The following is a 20,584-nucleotide window of genomic DNA, read 5'->3' on the forward strand; positions in this document are numbered from 1 at the left end:
GCTGTTCATCATAAGGGTCACGTTGCCAGTTTTTCAAATTTTTCACAATTCTATAAAATTTGAAAATTAAATTTTATATTTTAGTTGCCACTTCAATTATCAGACTTTTACACTAATCTACTACCTGATACCTATTTAGGGGGGGGGGGGGGTTGATAGGGTGTATTATATCGAAAAAAACGACTTTACGGGAATAACGCTCAAGCTTTGTAGAATTGTCGGATTCTGATGACTTTTTTTTATCTGAAAAAAGAAGACTTCCTACAGCCCATACCGATCTCTGATTTTGTGTTTTATTTCAAATAATTGTATTAAAAAATTTGTAAAAAAAATGCTTTATCTTGTATTTTTTTAGACATATTATAAAGTTTGAGAATGAAATATTGAAAAACAGAGATCGATGCGGGCTGTAGAATATTTCTCTCTAGCAATTAAATAAAAAATTATGAAATTTGGTTGATTCTATAAGGTGGTATCATTATTCCTGCAGAATATATTTTTGAGGACAAAATGGCATCGGCATCGGGCGCCTTAATATAATATAATATAATTGAGAAAAAAAAATAATTTAGAAATAAATTTTATAATTCACATTCACTACGAGTGTTACATGCTACGATCACATATTTTTTCAAATTTTTGAAAATGAATGTCAAATTATTTAATCTTTTATCGCATACCTATTATACCATAGGATTGTATTTATAAAAATAAAATTTATGTTTGACAAAAAAACCAAGTATTATAAAATTTACTATAAAACATTTATTTTTTGCATTCTTATAATCGAAATGTACAATAATATTCATTTTATTCAATATATGCAATAATATGCATTTCATCCAAAATATGCAAAAACATGCAAAATAAAAATACCGCCATTTATCTCATCATGAGGTGATTCGTGGACATTACTGACAAAATCAATAATCAGAAGTCGCAAAAAAAACATGCTTTTGCATATAAATTCTAGCCCTGGTTATAAGTTTGCTGTACCTACTATTTCTCTATACCTATTACCATTAAGTTTACCTATATTGTGTTGTATTTTCTATATTTTCTGTATTACCATGTGTTATAAATATCTACTACTTATAAATTAAATTAAAAATGTAATCATAAAATTGCCAATTAGCGTTTATAAATAAATAAATAAATATTAAAATATACTATTTATTTTTTAAAGTAATTAGATTCATTTAAATAATTTATTAATAACTAGAAACAGTTCAGATTTATTAAAAACAGAAAAATATTTGGAAACAACTTATGTTCAAATTATGTTTATGCGCAGTTATGTCCAATTTATATTTTTAGTAACTATGATAATGAATTAATTAAAAAAAAAAAATAATATAAGCATACATAGTTTCTGTTATTAGGTTATTAAATATTTAAATGTACTTACGGTATGTTCAGTTTGACCTCTGCTGAAAAATAATAGACCATCTGGCTCGTTGGTCCGAAACTTTACTGAAATTGAACCACTGGTCGTACCGTCCCAATTAGGCAACGTCTAAAAACAAACATAAATATCAAACTATCGTAAAAGACGATGATGTAAATAATAAATTATGAACCTAAACAAATTTTAAGTATATTATATTGATTTTGATACCTAGTTAAAATAACTTTACTCTTGAAGTAATTCACGTTTGTATCTATATATAGTATACAAATACCCACTACAAATTAAATAATGTTATTTAATTAGATAGTACCTAATAATTTATTATCCAATTATATAAAAAAAATAAATTGTTTTACAACGGGATTAAAACAATTAACAATACTCATTATATAAATATATAATATTATAAGACTCTTTTTTTAATTTTCCCAATCGTTAATTTACTGTAGTTTTGTACATTGGCTGAACTACAATTATTTGAATCGTAATTAATATAATATTTTACTAATATTAAATATTATAAGGTATTATTTTCATAATAACTGGGTATTATCATAGGTATTTGTTATTGTTATAAACTTGAATAAATACAACAAGTGCAACTATTTGTTATAAAATTATGAAGTATGTACCCTTAAATTTTCATATATTTCATATATTTTCTATAATTTATAATTTTATCACAATTATAAAATGTAAAATCTACCATAGAGGTTGTTGGTGAACGAAACGTAGTTGTTGAACCTCCTTTGAATAATTTAATATGATGCAAAAAGTATATTAACGATAGTAATAATGATTATAAGCTTGCTGTGTGCATAAATGTAATTAAAACAACTATTAATCTTTTACATAATTATACTAGTTTTTAAAAAATAATAAATATCTTATGAGTATGATTAAAATTCAGAGGTAGCATAATGGTTATCATTTCCATTTTTTCATTTTTTCATTTTTTGATATATTATATAATTTTGAGGAATGGGTGAAGGTATTCCTGCTTCAATTTACTATACAATATTCACCTGTACCTAAATACATTTTTGGGTCCTTGGTTTTTGAGTCAATGCAGTTAATTTTATATTATTATTGTTCCTAAAACAAAACGGTGGAAAAGGTATTTTTATCTGATTATTATTGTAACTACTTCATTTTTTATATGGCTAGGTAAAAATGTTATTTTTGAATAAAACTACAGAATTATATAACGTATGTTAAAAAATATCCAAAAGTAATAGGAAAAAAAATGTATGGTTATAAAGAAAATTAATTTTTTTATTGACTAATTGACTGTTAGTTATGTTTTGATAATTATTATGATTCCATCATAATATATTCATATTGATCAATACATATAACTATTATGCATTATGTTACACTACGTTTAAATGTCCATCAATTTGTATTATAATATTATATTCATATTAATCCTTATTATCAAAGTATGATAATGTAGGTACCGATTACGATTTTTGCTAGTTCTGTATGAATTATTTTGTTATTATTTTAACTTTCATATGGACGCAGTGAATACAAATTAAGAATAATGTTTAAATAAATAACGGAGCTGATAAGTTTTTCATAGCATATTTTGTAGATCTTTGCTTTGTAGAATTCGTCCAAAAATTTTACGTTTGTATATTAGTATATTAGTTTATAGGTATACTTTATATTAATATTTGTACATTTATTCGTCCAATCGGAACTGTGTTTAAAAGAAATAGTTGATAAATTAACTATTGTATCATAAAATATTAAAAACAACAACAGTGAGTTATTTTAAATATAATTTATTGCAATCTAATATAAATATTGACTATTAAAATCGAACAAACGGTACATGCACTATAAATGCTAAGATTTTATAAAAACCAAGAACAACTGAAGAGATAGTGAAAACATTTGAAGTAAAAGTAATTTTGAATTGCAATATCGTGCAGTCTTATCAATATCTTCCTGCTGAATCATTCTAAGAGTCAAAAAGAGGGGAAATATTTTAACAGGAAATTCTATTTTTATCCTTACGATTGTATACTCTCAATATATGTTCGTACGTGATTTGAAATGTAATAACATCCTCGAAAGCCAAAACGAATGAAAAGAAATTCAACTAAATAAAGAATACGGATAGATCAGGTAGGTAAGAAATAGAAACAGCGAACAAAACGAAAAAATAAGAAGAAAATAATAATATACGAAACAATATTTATTTAAAATCACCAACTACATAAATGTCTTGAAACTTATACTATGAATCCACTAGGTCCCCGGGGTCCAAAGTGGGCTGGGAAGAGATTAATTTTTATTTATCTTTATTAATCTTTATAATAAAGTTAGTCTGTCGAATCAGCAATAATTCTTTGAAGATCTTCACAATGATATGACCAGAAAACTTTATGTAAACAATCGTAACAGATACAAAGTTTTCCCCAAGTTCAATACCATTAGTCGATTTTTGGCTTTTGCAAACAGAATATAAGTGTATATTGTTTAGTATTATTATTATCATTATTATTATTATTATTATTATATCAAACTTATCGTTGTAACTGAGATTATATCATATTGCATTAGAAACGGAATTAATTCCGAATAATAATAATTATAAGAAATTATATGAACCAAAATGTCAACAACGTTATTTTAAAATTCGGATTTGGAACATTATATAAAAATCTTGAAAAACGTGAGACGTTGGTACAACATGTGTATACATTTTTGTATTGTTAGTGAGATTTACTTAATATTATTATTCTTAAAAAAGGTTACAATTTACATATTATTTTAATATGGTCTAATACTCTAATTATTAAAATTTGATGATTGATTTCTTACGTATTATTTGTTTTATTTTAAATTAATAACTAATTAACTAGTGAAGCAAGTTAATAGCACTTTGATATTGTTGTGACCATTTTTTTTTAAAAGCAACAATTAAATATTTAAATAACATTTTGTTATTAAAATAAATGTTGTCTTTTAAGTACAGCCTGCAATGTTATATAGTTATATACGTATTTGTTTTTCATGAGGTCATAATTTATTTCATTCTCAGGTTTCAAAAGTTTATTCAAACAATTTAAGTTACTTGTATTATAATTTATATAAATAAACTTAAATGTAGTGAATAAATTATACTTAAAATTTGGTATATGACAGCATAAACCAACTAAGAAACTAAGCAGCTAAGAAACTAAGAAAGTAGCCAACAAATATCAATAAATGCAACACAGGTATGAAACTGAATAAAATAATTGAGAAAAACATGGACACCCCACCTGGGAACTTTAGAGCATTGGTTAGTAATAGGTGGCCTGTGGGCCCCCAATCCACGGAGGATAAATAACTGCAATAGACTGCAGTCACACCTTTTTTTTAATGCTGGTTTTCGTACATATCAAATATTTTGTTTATTTTTATGATGTATTTAGATATATATTATCTCCACATACATTATGTGAAACTTCGTTCTCCAAAATTACGTTTAAAAAGAATAAACATTGTTCAAGATTAACAGCTGATCTCTCCACCTTGAAAACACACTGTGTATTATGGTTGTTCTCCAAGAGTACCAAATTTTAAGAACTGCCTAATATTATATTATTAAGAGCCAAAAAACCAAATGGTTATTACAGTATTATTATTTTTTTTTTTTTATTTTACAGACGCACATATACAATCTATACAGTTTTGTACAATAAGCATATAAGATAAGGGTTAGAAAAACATGGATTTAATTGAATAAGAAGCCTATTAGTGGCACTTACTTGGTGATTTGTTTAGGGTAATTAAGGGGGGGGGGATATTTAATTTAAATGATCACGACACCATTTTCTTTTAAGTCTTCGTTGAGGGTTTCCGGGGAGTGAGAGAGTATGTAGCTCTTTAATTAGTGGGTTGGGATGATTTTCAAGTTTGTCAAAGAAATGTATGTAAAAAAGTTTCGCTTCAGCTGTAATGGGTAGAATACCTAGATCTTGGTGGAGAGTTAAATTAGAGACAAAGAAGGGTGCGTTAGTAATTTTTCTGAGAGTAATATTCTGGAAGACTTGGATTTTGTTTAAATTGAATTTTTTGGCCGATCCCCAGAGTTGTAACCCATATGTCCAAATAGGTTTTAGGAGAGTTTTATATACAAGTAATTTAGTTTTTAAGCTGGTAAATTTGTTTTTTGATAACAGTGTTTAAACTTTTAAAGCGATCTTGATCGAGCGTTAAGGGTCAGTCTTTAAGCTTTTATATGTTTGTTCCAAGTTAATCTTTGATCAAGAATTAATCCTAAATATTTAACAGCATTGAGGGGTGGGATAGATATGTTGTTAATTGAAATATTTGGACATTGACCGTGTCTAAGGGTAAAAGTCGTATGAACCGATTTGTTATGATTAACTTTTACACGCCATTTTTCACACCATTCAGATTATAGATTTAAATGAGACTGTAAATTAGTAGATGCTATGATTGGGTCGTTGTGAATTGAAAAAATGACTTTATCATCTGCATAATCAGCAATTGAGGTATATGGAGTTGAGGGCTGATCAGAAACAAATATGTTAAAGAGTAAGGGGGAGAGAATAGCTCCTTGGGGTACACCGGCGGTAATTGGGGCTATACCTGAAGTTGATGAGCCGCAACGTATTTGAAAATGGCGATTAGTAAGGTAAGATTTAATTAAAAGAAAAAGCGGTGGGGGTAAAAATTTGCGAAGTTTGAAAAGAAGGCCCTCGTGCCATACTTGGTCGAAGGCCTGGGATATGTCTAAAAAGACAGCAGTGCAATAGCATTTATTTTCGAGGGATGTGCTTATAGCGTCTACTAATATGTGGACTTGATGTGTCGTGCTATGTTTAGCTCTAAAGCCTAATTGTGCAGGAGGAAGTATATTATTTTCAAGTAAAAGTGGAGATAGTCTATTAAGAATTAGTCTTTCACAGATTTTAGAAAGGTATGGTAAGAGACTAATAGGTCTATACGAGTTCGGGATATCTGGAGGTTTTTCTGGCTTGGCAAACATAATTATTTGTGAAAATTTCCAGCTTAGTCGAAAATATGAGAGTCTTATGATTGCGTTATATATGTATGTTAGGAGCACAATAGCCTTTTTTGGTAACCATCTAGCGACTTCCGCTGTTATCAGATCGAAACCTGGAGATTTCTTACGAAAGCACTTATTTATCATGTTTTTTACTTCATTGGGTGTGAAGTATTTTACTGGGCGAGCATGTAGTAGTGGAGAGTTTAGATATGTTTTAACATTTTCTAAGTGTTGTGGATTAATAATGTCGAGTTTAGGTCTAAAATATTATTTACAGAACAGTATAAACTGATGGGTATTTTTGCAACAAAGATATCTAGAATATCTGGTTTTTTTCTAAGGGATGAAGGCCAGTAGGTGGGTTTTGGAGGAGCAAGTATATCGAAATTTTTTAAGTTGATAAAATTATGCAAAACGATGCCACGAGGGTTGTTTGCGCGGCAGCCCCAAGCGTGGTATTTAGCATTAAAGTCCCCTCCTATAATAAAATTGTTTTTAACTGTATTAAAATATTCCGTTAAGATGAAGTTAGTAATATTATGTCGGGGAGGAGAGTAGAAGGCTCCTAGAGTAATTGGAATACTATTTAGTTTAATCAATATCATACAAGACTGTATATGATCATGACAATAGTTGAGGAGTGGTTGAAAATGAATAGTGGATTTGATGAAAATCGCTACACCACCGTGTGCTGTGTTGTCTGGATGGTTAACTTTCAGTAAAATGTACCCAAGTATGTGGAAATTGGAATATTTAGTACAATGCGTTTCGGTAATGAGCTACGGTAATGTCTATGCGTCTATGATATAATACATTTTGTAACACGTTGATATGGTTTTTGAGGCCGTTGGCATTAAATTGTAAAATTACGAGTGATTTGATTTGCTGGTGGCTAAACTATTCATTTTTTTTATCTAACAAGCAGGAAATAACTTTAGTAAGTAATGAAATTAGTGGACTAATTAGGACCTTAAATTCGTTTAAGAAGCTTGACATTTGTATATTGGTATCTGTAATTTGTGGAGGAGTATTTTGGGGGGGAGGTTGATTCTGGGTAGCTTGAGTAGCTTGAGCATATGTCTGAAAATTAGTTGAATGATTGGGTGAAGTGTCAGTTGAAGGGTGGCTGTCTTTTACATTATTGGCCTTAAACTTAAGATTATGTAGATTTTATTACAGTATAATAAAATTACTATTATTATAGTTTAAAACTATAATAAGTATAATTAAACTATAATTATATTTATAACTGTGTATAAAGTAGGTAATTAATGTGTATAACCATTAATGTAAACTATAAATTTCAAAAACATTTTTAATAGATAGTTATTTATTTTAACTTGATGGATTATTTTAAAATCAACTGTAAAAAGTGGGTGTAACGCTCTGTTGTACAGTAGGTGTTTAGAGGAGTCACTGTAATGGATGTGTTAAATTTGAAATCAATGATATAAAATAATTGTATACGTCATACGTGAAACTATTTTGAGCGAAGACGTTGTGTCAGCCTGTTATATTACTAAGTATCTTTTAATATATTATTGTGTTGAAAGTAATTTATTTTCCTATTATACTATTATAGTATTACAGTAAGTTGAATTAATTTTCGCCGAAATAATTGCATTAAAAAAAGTCATTGTGTGTATAAAATATAATAATATACATTGAAAGTTTCAAGTACAATTAGTATTTTTAAACTATAACAAAATAACTAAAATCTTTATAGTTGTTTAAACATCTAATTCTAAAAAAAAATCGTGCCTATGTATATTTTTTAAAATTTCTTAATGGTATGATGAAAATGTACGGGGAACCTTATATTAAATTTTCCAGCATTTTAACCCTACAAAAAAAAAAAAAAAATTATTGACATTTATATAGAAAATAACTAAAAAAATTGAAATCTGAAAATGTCTATAAATATCCCATAACGAGTCTAAATATTTTTAAATTTATATCATGCATAGATTTAGTGAAAATTTAAATTAACAACGATAATTCTTGATTTTTCGAATTACTACAAAATAAGAAAATATCGAGAATTTGTTCATTTATGAGTTAAGAACCAATATCTAACATTTGACGTTCATAAAAAATGAATGTGACTTTCCGGTAAACTTTATTTTTTGTAAAATATAGAAAAACTTAAAGGAAACTTGTATTACATTATCAAATCTTAGATATAAATAGAAAAACTTTTATACATTTTTAATTCAAATTTTAACTGAACATTTTCGTGATTTTGACGAATTTTGTCGAAATTCTAACTTCAGACGCTCATAAAAAATTCATCTGGATTTACGTTCAACTTTTTTTTTTAATTCCCATTAACAAAAACTTATGTAAAACCTTGTATTATATTAACCTTATGTTCAAGTTTTTGACAAAACGCAAATTTATTTAATGACAATAATTTAAAAAAAAAACTAATAAAAATTGAAATTTTCTTATGCCTATAAATGGCTTAAAAAAGTAAACATATTTTGAAAAAATGTTATGTTGTATAAAACTATGCAAATATAAACATTCGGTGATCATTTTATGTATCCAAAGTTATTTCTATTGGAGTTTTATACTCCAAAAATCCAAATTGGTTTTCTAAAAAACTGGTTTTGCGTAAAAGTCTCTTTTTTCAGTTTTTTCCGTCTCTTTTATAATCTATTTAGAATCAAACACAGCATGAAAACGTACAGTAATTTTTTGGAGATCAGTTCAAATAGTGTATTTGCTCTTTAGGCTTAAGGCCTTAAGACGGGCGATGTGTGCTCTAAGGATAATATCGCCGAAGTTATTGGAGAATTAAATGGACCAAAAGCACAATAGTTACATAAGATTTGTTAATGTTCTTCAATTGGTCTGATGAATTTGTCGATTTTGGACGGTTTTATCTTCATAGTCTAAACCTAACGCTTCGTTTCCGGTTAAATTGTTTTCAAACTACATGGGATAACACACCGCTGTAACCATTTAGTAGCCAATTGTGCAGATTCAAAACATTAGTAATTATTTACTTAAATTCGTGGAATTCACGCTCGCACACACACAAACAAATCCAGTAGGTATCCACGAATAATTATTATACACGAACGAACAATTAAGTGTCAGCCGTTCACCTAGAATAATGGTAATTTAATGAATCCCTAGCTAAATATTTTTCGTGTAACATTCATTAAAATTGATTTTAAAATGTTTTTCATTTTTAAAATTGTTTTTATTTTAACATACAAATTTTTACTATATTTTCATCATAATATATGATCCAAACTAGCTTAATAAATGTGTAACTATTAAAGTCATAAACACATATATGTATCAAGGTACAAAGATTTATTTGGTAATTTAAACTTATTAGGTACCTACCAAATATAAATCCTGCACAATGTTTCTCTTTATGGTGTAGAGAAAGACGTTATCATTTTATTTTAATAATTTATATTACATTGTGAATGTAGAGTAAGCTCTGCAGAACTAATAAAATTCTCAACATATTATTTAGATGCAATTTATAGTTTTACGACCTTAGGATTAGGATAGTAATAAAAGAGAGTACAAATTACAAATATAGAATAAATGAATGTTAATAATATTAAATAATGTTAGCTTGTTTGGTCTACTCTCATATATTATATTCAGTTCGTACGTAGTATAAAATGGCGATACGCGACGGGAGTAATAATATTATAAAGAATGGCTGACGGGTGAGTAATAATAAAACCATTGCATACAGTTCTCAATAATCTTCATATTGAGTTACACATTTTTTTTATCTACACTTATTTTTTATTTAGTATCTACACCTACGGTTCAGTAATTTTCCATTATGTGTTTACCGAGGTTTTGGCGCTTCAACATTAACATTATTATTAATCTCAGTTCACTTTTCTGAAAACGTTGTTAATACTATGAGATATATTATGATGTATTACGCATGTAAAAATGTAGGTATAAGTACATAGGTACGAATCGTATACATTGTGTACGCTGGTACTCTGCTGCTGCAGGTATCTCGTTGATAGAAATTAATATATATAGCAAACTTTGAAAAACCTAAGTGGTTTTTCTTGCCAACAGGATTTACAGAGAATACCCGATGCTGATATTATGGACGGTTCTAAGAGCTACCTACTGGGAGGTTAAGCAGGATAATATTAAAACTAGGGGCAACTACAGTTGTGGTAATAACGAAAGAAATCGCTGCACTAATGACATATGTTACTGGCTCAAGAGTTTCCACTTAAGAATCTCAGCTAATATTTCTCTTAAATAACAAGTCAGAAATATATCATAATGATATTCATCTTAAACATCTTGCATAGTTGTAATTACTATTTACGTTAACAAACAACTCTTAAAAGTTAAAATATAGAAAACGTCTGAGTTCAAAAAACAGTAATCTATTCTTTATAATTTCTGCAAGTATTTTGTAGAGACGATCGAACATATTATACCAATTTAACACGTATTAAAGAATCTAAAAAAAGTGATGAAATTTAACTGCACGTTTTTAAACAGACATTTATATGATTTGGTAAATTGTATATTTTCAAGAAAAAATATACTTTGAAGAATATACTTGATACCAATTACTTTTTAAACTGAAAAATTTGAAGGAACGTTTTAAAACTCTATTTCTGCCAACTTTAACCAAGTTAGGAAAGCCCACTCTGCGATAGAGCTAAATTCCTGGTTACTAAACATAGCTTAAACAATAAGATATAATTCTATTTAAATTTTAAACGAATTTGGTTTAAAGTTTAAAATAGTGCCAAAATGGCATGCAAAATCAGAATCTAACAAAACTAGACTTTTCTGTGTTCATACAAGTTTATCTAAAACAGGTCGCAATTGATTAAAATATCCTACTAAAATAATAGATTCTTCTCACCAATGGTTTTGTCTGATAATATTTTATGGAACATTTGCATTACATTTTTAACGACCATATTTCATAAATTATATCTACTTTTACGTCTGAAATAACTATATACCTACCTCGAATAGAAACATCTGCCGTAAACACTTTTACTTCGTTTCTATTTATTGAAAATTTAAAGGCAGTATGCAATGTTTGTCCAAAAATATAAAAAACTGCATACGTTAGCGCCACATAACAACTGATGCTTTATCAAGATTTGCATGAACTATTTTGCTGTAAATTCTTATTAACGATAGGAACAAACATTTATGTATACGCGTTTTAAGGTAAACCTTTTTTCTGTTCAGGCACTTCCTAATAACAGTAAGTGAATTGCATTTTCAAGAGTATGTAATCCAAAATTATTTATTTAATTATGGTCTAATGCAAGTTAGTAATATTCTGTAAATTAATCATAATTACCTACATAATATATTAATATGTAGGCCTGTTTAGGTATGATACGCCTTTTTTTTCACCTCAATACCTGATTGTGCTAGATGCATGGCTTCTTCTAATTTATGATCATTAATTTATTATTCTCTTTCCTTCCATAATAGCTGTTTTATTTGCATTTACTTTTTGTTTGTAATAAACATCAAAAAATTCCACTGTTGCATTATGGCAAGGATAATATTATAACGTAATAGTACTTCACGATAATAATGTGCGGTTTCTTTATTGAAACTGTAACGTCAAAAACTAATCACTTTAGGTGAATTTCGTTTTTTCATTAGCCCGCGAGTTTAACCTCGGTGATAATGCAATGTTTTATACGATTGTTACTAGAAGAATCAACCACCCTTTATTCGTCATAATTGAGGTTATCGTTATTATTGTATATTTGTATAACCTCGCTGTGTCTTGAAAATGTATACTAACTTTTAAAGTACGCCAATGATAAATATTTTAGATTATTTAGACGGTTTATATAATGTGAAATTAATACATATTTTATAAATATTTTATATTATATATATTATATTTATATCTTTAAAATCGACACTCATTAAGTGAAGTTCTTTAAATTAATTTAGAATTTGATATCTTTCGTTTGGTTATCCAGTTGGTAAATATTACACCGATAAGAAGGCTGACACACTGGAATAAGTATATTAGTAAAACATTATAAAATGCAGTTTCTGGTGCCGGTAATTCACTATTTTTGTAGGATTATGTAGCATTTTTTATGTAAACGAACTTCAATTAATTTGGTGGCTGCATAATATACTTTTTGCGGTCTGATATTACCGACGGTTTAATTTGTTGCAACTTCTATTCTTTGTGTTGACTTTAATATATTGTATCATATTCTCTAGGTTAGTCGAGGCAGAGACATAATAATGGCAATACCAACATTTACTTGTATTCCTATTACTTAGATATGGATACTTTCGTTAGGTATATCCGGACATATGACCCAAAAACGGGCCAAATACATCGAAACGCATGGCAAACTGCTAACCAATCTAACCTAATCTTATAATAATAATGTTCCGAATACTATATATTTCACTGTGTTTATCAAACCAACAATTGACTGTACTACTGTACCAGTAACTATACGGACGGACACAACGGGGATATAAGGCAGCTAAACGTATGTGTTATGAAACCAATAAGAATGATCATTGACTTAAAATTTCTCATGAATCATAAAAAAAAAAATAAAAAAACGGAATTTGTACTTCATCAAGTATTTTATATAATTAATGTTAGAAGAATTGAATTGTGGCTTATATTGTATTTAAGTTATTGAGTTATTGAATTCAATATTAATAAATTCATTTTCTTAAATATTTTCATTTGGCGTTGCATAACTTTATTTTCCGGTTAGGTCATTGTAATTAAATTCAAGAAGAAATGTATCTCCTTTGTGTTAATACACTCGGGTTGGACAAATATTTGAGTCGTAATATAAAGACAGAAAAAAAATATTGTCATTTCAAGAATAGCTCAAAACGTTTGTGACGTATTGGAAATACCTTTAGTTCTCGTTAGTTTCTAGAACGACGATAAAATGAAGGATAATGGTTATATGTGCTAGACGGACGGCGACAATGGATGGCTCTTTAATAACGTTGCCTCAATCAATAATGAATGAACACAGGCTTAATAGTTTCCGAACAATTAGTGACAGCTGCCACCACCACTGCTGTAGTGGTGTTTGACATAGCGTTTTATATATAATATTTATGTATTAAATCTACTGTGCAATGCATTATATCTATTTTTAGCTAATGCATAAGAAAAAAAGTCATAATAATAATTAGTATAAAAAAATATAGAAAATGTCGTCCATTTCACGTTGTATGTTGTATGACATGACGTGTTATTCATATGAATTTGCGATATTATTATTATTTGTAATTAATCTCAATGTGAGTCGTTTATTTTTGTACCTAGTAGACATATTATCAATGTAATAGTAAAAGTATTAATTTTTTTAAAAACCAAATTTAAATAATAAAATTAACATTTAACTGACACTAGAACAATAACCTATCATTATTTCACTGTAGTGCAGCCCGAGGGGGTTCTGTAACCAGAAGATTAAAATAGTTTATGTTATAAAATAAGTAGGTAATATACAAAATTTAAATATTCAAAAATAAGTTTGATGTTTCTCATCACGTACTTATTATAAATTATAAAAATCATAACTATATATAATATATTTATAATACAGCACATGTACTACATCAATACGTTTAAATTAATCAAGAGTTATAAAATATAGTTATGTATATATTATAGGAATGTGCATATTTCGTATACATTTTAATAACAGTAAAAATGTACGTATTTAGATATCAAAGCAAATAATGTGATAGGTACATTATATTTATAGAAACACTTTTATAATTACAATGGATGGAGATGTGTACGTCATTAATCATTTTATTAAAGGTAACTTTAATTACCTACACTAATGATGAGGAATGATGTGGTTTCACTGAACAACAAAAATATGAATTCTAGTTATAAATAATGGTATTATTTTGATAAACAGAACGTATGATGATGTATTTAATATTGTTTTTACGAAGTATCAAAACGAACTAGTGTGATATGGCTTTTCTAAGATCAATAAAATATTTTTACTTACGAGGAATGATCGGGGCGTAGACAGGCACACGGGATCGTCCATTCCAAAGTCTTGGCACGAAAATTGCAATCGGCCATATACTTGTATAGTCGAAATGCCAGTTTTTCCCATTTCTAAGAAATCGTATTTATTTACGCCATCGGAAGTGTACTCCACCTATAAAAGTAAGTTAAAACACCGCAAAGATCGCAAATTAATACACCAAAAATAATTATTTTGGCACCGAGATCTTAAATAATTTTGGCTTAAAGGTGGTTTAAATAGTTGAAATTAATCCTGGGTACGTATTATTACGACCGTATAGTTAAAATTTATTATTGTACCAACGAATAGTATAGATACTTTTTTTGATTATTCAACGTTAAATTCTATGAATACAGTATATGGAATTCAAAGTAGGTAATCAAATATTTTTTCTTCATTTAATTTTAACTCTTAAACTAAAATCTATCACTCAAAATTACGGAATTTATTGTTGGACAGGTACCTACTAATCATCTGACTAACATTAAAAACCTCTGAAGCAAATTATTTACACGCAACATATCGTTTACACTTAGTCGTAATATTATTTTAACAATGCAATATTTATCTAATGTGTATTTTAGGTTGCTTAAGTCAATGTTGAAATAATTTTTAAAGTTGACCTTGTAACATTTTTAACGTAAACAACACGTCAAAAGAAAATTATATTTAAATAAAATTGCGTCAAGAACTTCCAACAGTTGGTCACAATATGTCTTGACATGAATGTATCAATTTTGCATATTTAATGCGCCGTCGTTCAAGTATGAATATTATGAAATACCTTAATAATATTATAAATTATAATACATATCACATTATTGTTACAAGAACAATCAAAGTATGATAAATACTGACAGTTAGTTAATAATTATAATGTACATTTGTGATTTGTGATTTGTGATATGTGATATGTAGTATAAAATATTGGATTTCATACAAAATACAGTTATAATTAACTAGGTAGTAGACAATAAAAGTATATCCAAGCAAGTTAACGTTTCATTTTGTAACTACAGTACACAATAATTTATAATATATTAATATTGTAATATTTGTTTAATACATAATATTATAGTTACACGACAATTATGATTTATTTTGTTTATCAATTAAATATTAATTTAATAACATATTCAGTTATTGTGTAAAAGTTAAAATATTTTTTATTTATTTCATATGAAATTTAATTGGGAGTGTTTCTGTGGGCTTGTTTATAACGTGGTATAACAGAATACTACATTTATACTGAACACTGATACGTAATTTGTATTATTCGTTATAAGGAAAGCATTTTTTCTATTAAACTTGATGACATTTCAAAATATGTAGAACCAAATAAGAAACTTTAGAAGTATAGTAATTTGATTCTAAAAAATAAAAATATTAAAAAGAAACGTTTTAAAAACAATGGGAAAATATTATAGTAAACTACAATTTTTATTTATAACTAGCTGTATTAATGGGGTGGCCCGGGGCAAAATGAAACCGAGATGGGTGATCCACCTGCGGCGGCAAGCTATAAGTAACTATATTTTCTTACGTGAACCAATTTCAAACAGAAATAAATAAATATGCGATTATAATTTTAATATTATTAATAATGAGGGTAAGCCACCCTTAAATAAGTGGTAGGTACAGTCTATTATCTAAACCTTCCGTGAATCGTCAAAATCGGTGGAGTATTTTTTGATTCTATAAACCTCAGCCATATTCTCTATGTGGTTCTAATCTATAATATTCCCAATCTAATTTCTGAAATTGTATTATTATTTATTTATTTTTACTAAATTTCATGTTATACTTATACATTTTAAAACTAGTTATAAATTGTTTATGTTTTGTGTCGGGAAATGTGATTTCAAGGAAAAAAACTTTTTGGAAAAATGGTATTGAGAAAAATATCTTTTTGAATATAAAAAAAATCGTGAAAAACAGACCGGGAAAAGTGTCTCCCTGCCCAATAAAATGTTGGTGCGTAATTGAAGACGAAAATAATAATATAGTTTGTAACGAACGTTATAAATCATAACTTATAAACAGAGTTTACCGTTTCACCAATAATAATTATTACGTAAAGTTATTGTACCGTGGAATATTATAATAATTTTACTTTTCGAATGCATCCCACGAAGTTTGTGCTCGCTTTTGTGCCCGGCAACGCGACGGTGTTCTCACTGCCACCCAGGTATAAGTATCCTAGGGTCAAGGACGTAAACGCGCCCGCAGAACTCCCCTGTTCGCCGTACACCTCGTCCACTGTCACGGCCAGCTGTAATAAACAATGCAAATACGTATAATAACGGTATATATATTAGTGATAAAATGAGTGTTATATATAGGGACGACGCGGATACAGACATAAATAAATGCACTGCTTTTTTTTTGTTCTTACACCAAGATGACGTGCTCGTAATAAATCATATTTGCACGACATAAGCACATGATATTTAGAATCATTACTTTATTATATTTTAGAACTTGCAGTGCACATAATTATTAAATGCCACCGTCCCGGATACAAAATATATTTCTGAGCCCTTTTTTTTTTTTTTGATATACACTTTTGCTACTTTCTGCTGGGCTTAACGGTGATATTTATTATAAGTTTTTTTTTACATATAAAAACTATTACCCTGTAAATCCTCCCAAAAATTATATCATATAATAATATCATTATTGTAATACAAATGGGACTCATACAATTTGGAGACGTTAGTTTGGTTTGGTAAATTATATTCAGTGACAAATGGAATGGAATTCACATAAATCTAATTCCGTTTAATTCCATTCAAATTGGAATGTAAAATGCAGTTGATATATGTATATATTTATGTGTTAATACGCGTGCCAAGTTCTTAAGCCTTTATTTATTAAATTGGATTCATAAATTGTATTATGCAAAGTACGCGTGCTCTATGTAATAGTACACTAACATATAATATGGTAATGAATTTCAATTTTAATTTACGGTCATTAACATAATATAATTTACTGTTTATTTATAATTTTTTTTATTTACTATTATAATATTATAAGTTAGGTAATGAAAGACATCTTATGATGAAATATAAATTGAGTTGCCGGAAAAATTAATGATCGAAAATTGTATTCCCGATTCATATTATTATCTATAACGCCATATCTACCTATTATCAATACATATTTTATATTAAAATGCAAATAATAATACTAAGAAAAATCATATCCTTAGGATATACTAGCAAAATGAACCAAAGGTGGTCCAATAAGCTCAGGTACGAAAAAAAGAACTAGTCACGTCGATTGTGGATTCTGAGTATACATCATATTGTGTTAGCTTAAAGCGTTTATTCTGTCTTAAATAAATAATATTTAAAATTATGATATTCACATTTAGTTAATAATAATAGTTTACAACAATTATGCTTTATGAACAAATCGTCGAGAATATTGTTTATAAACACACACGAAGTTTACACAATGTTCGCCTAATATTAATTGGGACATAATCAATTATTTTAACAAATCACATCGTCAAAATACAAGTTACACGTTCAAATGAACAGTATGAAAGTATAATTATTCCATAGTAATTAAATTTCGATTCGTCGACAAAACATTTTAATGATCAGTAGTTCGTTTCAAATTATAATTCCATTAGATATTGAAGGTACAATTAATTTATATAACTGCTAAAAACGGAACAAGGAAATAGTATATTGTAATAATACCATGTTATGAATATAATTATTTCTTTGTACTCAAATGCATAATATCTAACGATACTTACGATCGTTTTTAGTGAACTATACTACAATTAAAATATCTCGATTTTATTGTTTTTGTACTACAATAGATTTTTCCTTTACATAAAGCACAACGATTAACTTTACTTGTTTCCTTAAAAACGTCTAGTCGGGTTTTGCACATATATTTTTGTACATATTTTCGCGCAATTATTGTGAATCATAAACGACAATAAAATAATAGCATCATACATTTCACGCCCATTCACAAACATTTATCTTCCGTTCTCTATTTCTCTATTCTAGAGACCCGTTAATTTATTTTGTTTAAAGTATTTATTTGGTTGGCGTTGTGTAAACTTTGACAGTATTGACACTGTCTACCTATAATATTTTATTTGTGTAAGGCTTGTTAAATTTTTCCGAATTAATAATTAAACGTTCGATTTTTAAATCAAATGTAATGAACTTGTTTGTTCTATTTTATTTGTAAATCGTGAAAATAAATGTTGATTCACACTACCTATACTTTATTCAATAAATTTACATTTTGATGTGGCCACTGGCAACCACAATTCCTCAGGGTAGACTCTATTCAAAATTTCAAAGTTAAGATATTTCCAAGGGTACTTGCTACCTTGAATTTAATAACTGGTTATTTTTAACGAATAATTTTTTGTTGTTATTATAATAAATTGTGATTTTGGTATTTCTAACAAAATCAATTTCAGCTAAAATTGTTATAAATATTGACGTTGACTATAAACTATATTAAACGTGTATAATAAACTGATTTTTACATTTCACCTGTTAAAATATTTATAATTTTTGTTATTTGCTATTCATAGTTTATGTTTTTTTTTATACACATAAATAGTTTTATTTCTGTAGATATTTATTTAGTTTAAAATCTACAATTAAAGTAAAAAAAAAATATTAAAATTTAATATTTAACGGTGTACCTACATTATTAATTTACAAATAGTATAGTAATTAGTCCAAAGTTTAATTTTCAGCGGATAATTTAAATACAATTTGGTTAATACACTAAACCTCTAAGGTTACAGTTTAACGGATTAATTCATAATGTTGGTTAAGCAAGTTTTTTACGATAACAATGAACATAATAAACTATTTTATTTTATTTTTTTAATCGAGATCATTATAAGACGTTATTTAGCATATTATAATAATCTTCTTGAGATTCCACCAGACTCAATTTAATATTTTTTAATAATTTATCTTTGAACCAACAATATCTTAAATTTACTTAGTTATTTTCTTGATATTTATAATTTAAAATTCAATTAGGTACTTCGGTACACGTATAAAAAACTGTATTTTTCTATTGCTTTATAATCCATTTAAGATCATGATTAATAATTATAATACTGGTTATAATATATTGAGTGGTTAAAACAAGAGAGTTAGTTGTGAACATATTTGGTACGTGTAGTAGGGACATGGAATTTAACTGTTAGGTATTTTTGCAGTAGATTTATCTTTTACGTTCCCTAACTATTTTACCGACGAAATCTTTAAACATCTAAAAAACATCTACAGTAGAAGGTTAAGGTAAGTTTTTATTTCTCGAAACGATTTTTATTTATTTTAAATATCATATACCTAAATGTATTAATTTATGTAATGCTATTGAACAATAAGCTAACAATGAATTCAACCTTATGCATAAGTACAATTATATGACTACCTATATGAGTTATGACATTATGTGTATGAATCCGATGTAACACATATACAGCAGAATAGACGTTAGGTAGTAAACAAATTTCCTACCTAGTAAAAAGTAATTTTTGTCCTTATTTTATTCAAATTGTCCCTGCATAATACATTGCTGAATACAAATTAATGAGTAATGGAGCAAATTTATAGCCAACTTGTTACAACGATTTCAGTAAATTGTTCAAAGTATCTTTTTGTTAGGAAGTAATGGAAAATGGATTTTATACTATTATTTCGTATAGGTAATTATAACTTTTGGTAAAATTTTCGAAATCATTTTTATAACAATATAATGACCTACTTTTTTTGGTATTTTACAGATAGCAATAGCACTTTTTATATCTGTTCAAAAAATACAAACCTTGCAAAAACTGGTGACTGCAGATATCTAAAAACAAAACATAAAGTGATGATTAGTTAATGACAATATTACAGACTTATAGAAACATTGTCTAGATATTAGTTATCTTATCTAACCTATTTTTACAATTTATACACAGTGTTTACTTATTGTTGTAATATAAAAAAGTATGAACCATTAACATAATATAAAATAAATGATACATATTTTATAATATATTTCCGAGGTCATCTTACAAATTATAGTATTAAAATATTA

At 27.4% G+C, this 20,584-nt stretch overlaps 1 protein-coding gene across 1 annotated transcript in view; it reads right to left on the reverse strand.

The window, feature by feature from the left end:
* Positions 1 to 20,584, reverse strand: part of LOC132949759 (neurexin 1) — a 272,000-nt gene that overhangs the window by 20,484 nt on the left and 230,932 nt on the right. The window contains exons 7-10 of the mRNA XM_061020821.1: positions 20,327 to 20,353; positions 16,608 to 16,766; positions 14,471 to 14,626; positions 1,409 to 1,516 (exon numbers count right to left, since the gene is read on the reverse strand). Of these exons, the coding sequence (XP_060876804.1) occupies positions 1,409 to 1,516; positions 14,471 to 14,626; positions 16,608 to 16,766; positions 20,327 to 20,353 (450 nt within the window). The remainder of the gene's footprint in view (positions 1 to 1,408; positions 1,517 to 14,470; positions 14,627 to 16,607; positions 16,767 to 20,326; positions 20,354 to 20,584) is intronic.

The sequence above is a fragment of the Metopolophium dirhodum genome, chromosome 1 (genome assembly GCF_019925205.1).
Source record: "Metopolophium dirhodum isolate CAU chromosome 1, ASM1992520v1, whole genome shotgun sequence".
Classification (NCBI taxonomy): Eukaryota; Metazoa; Arthropoda; class Insecta; order Hemiptera; family Aphididae; genus Metopolophium; species Metopolophium dirhodum.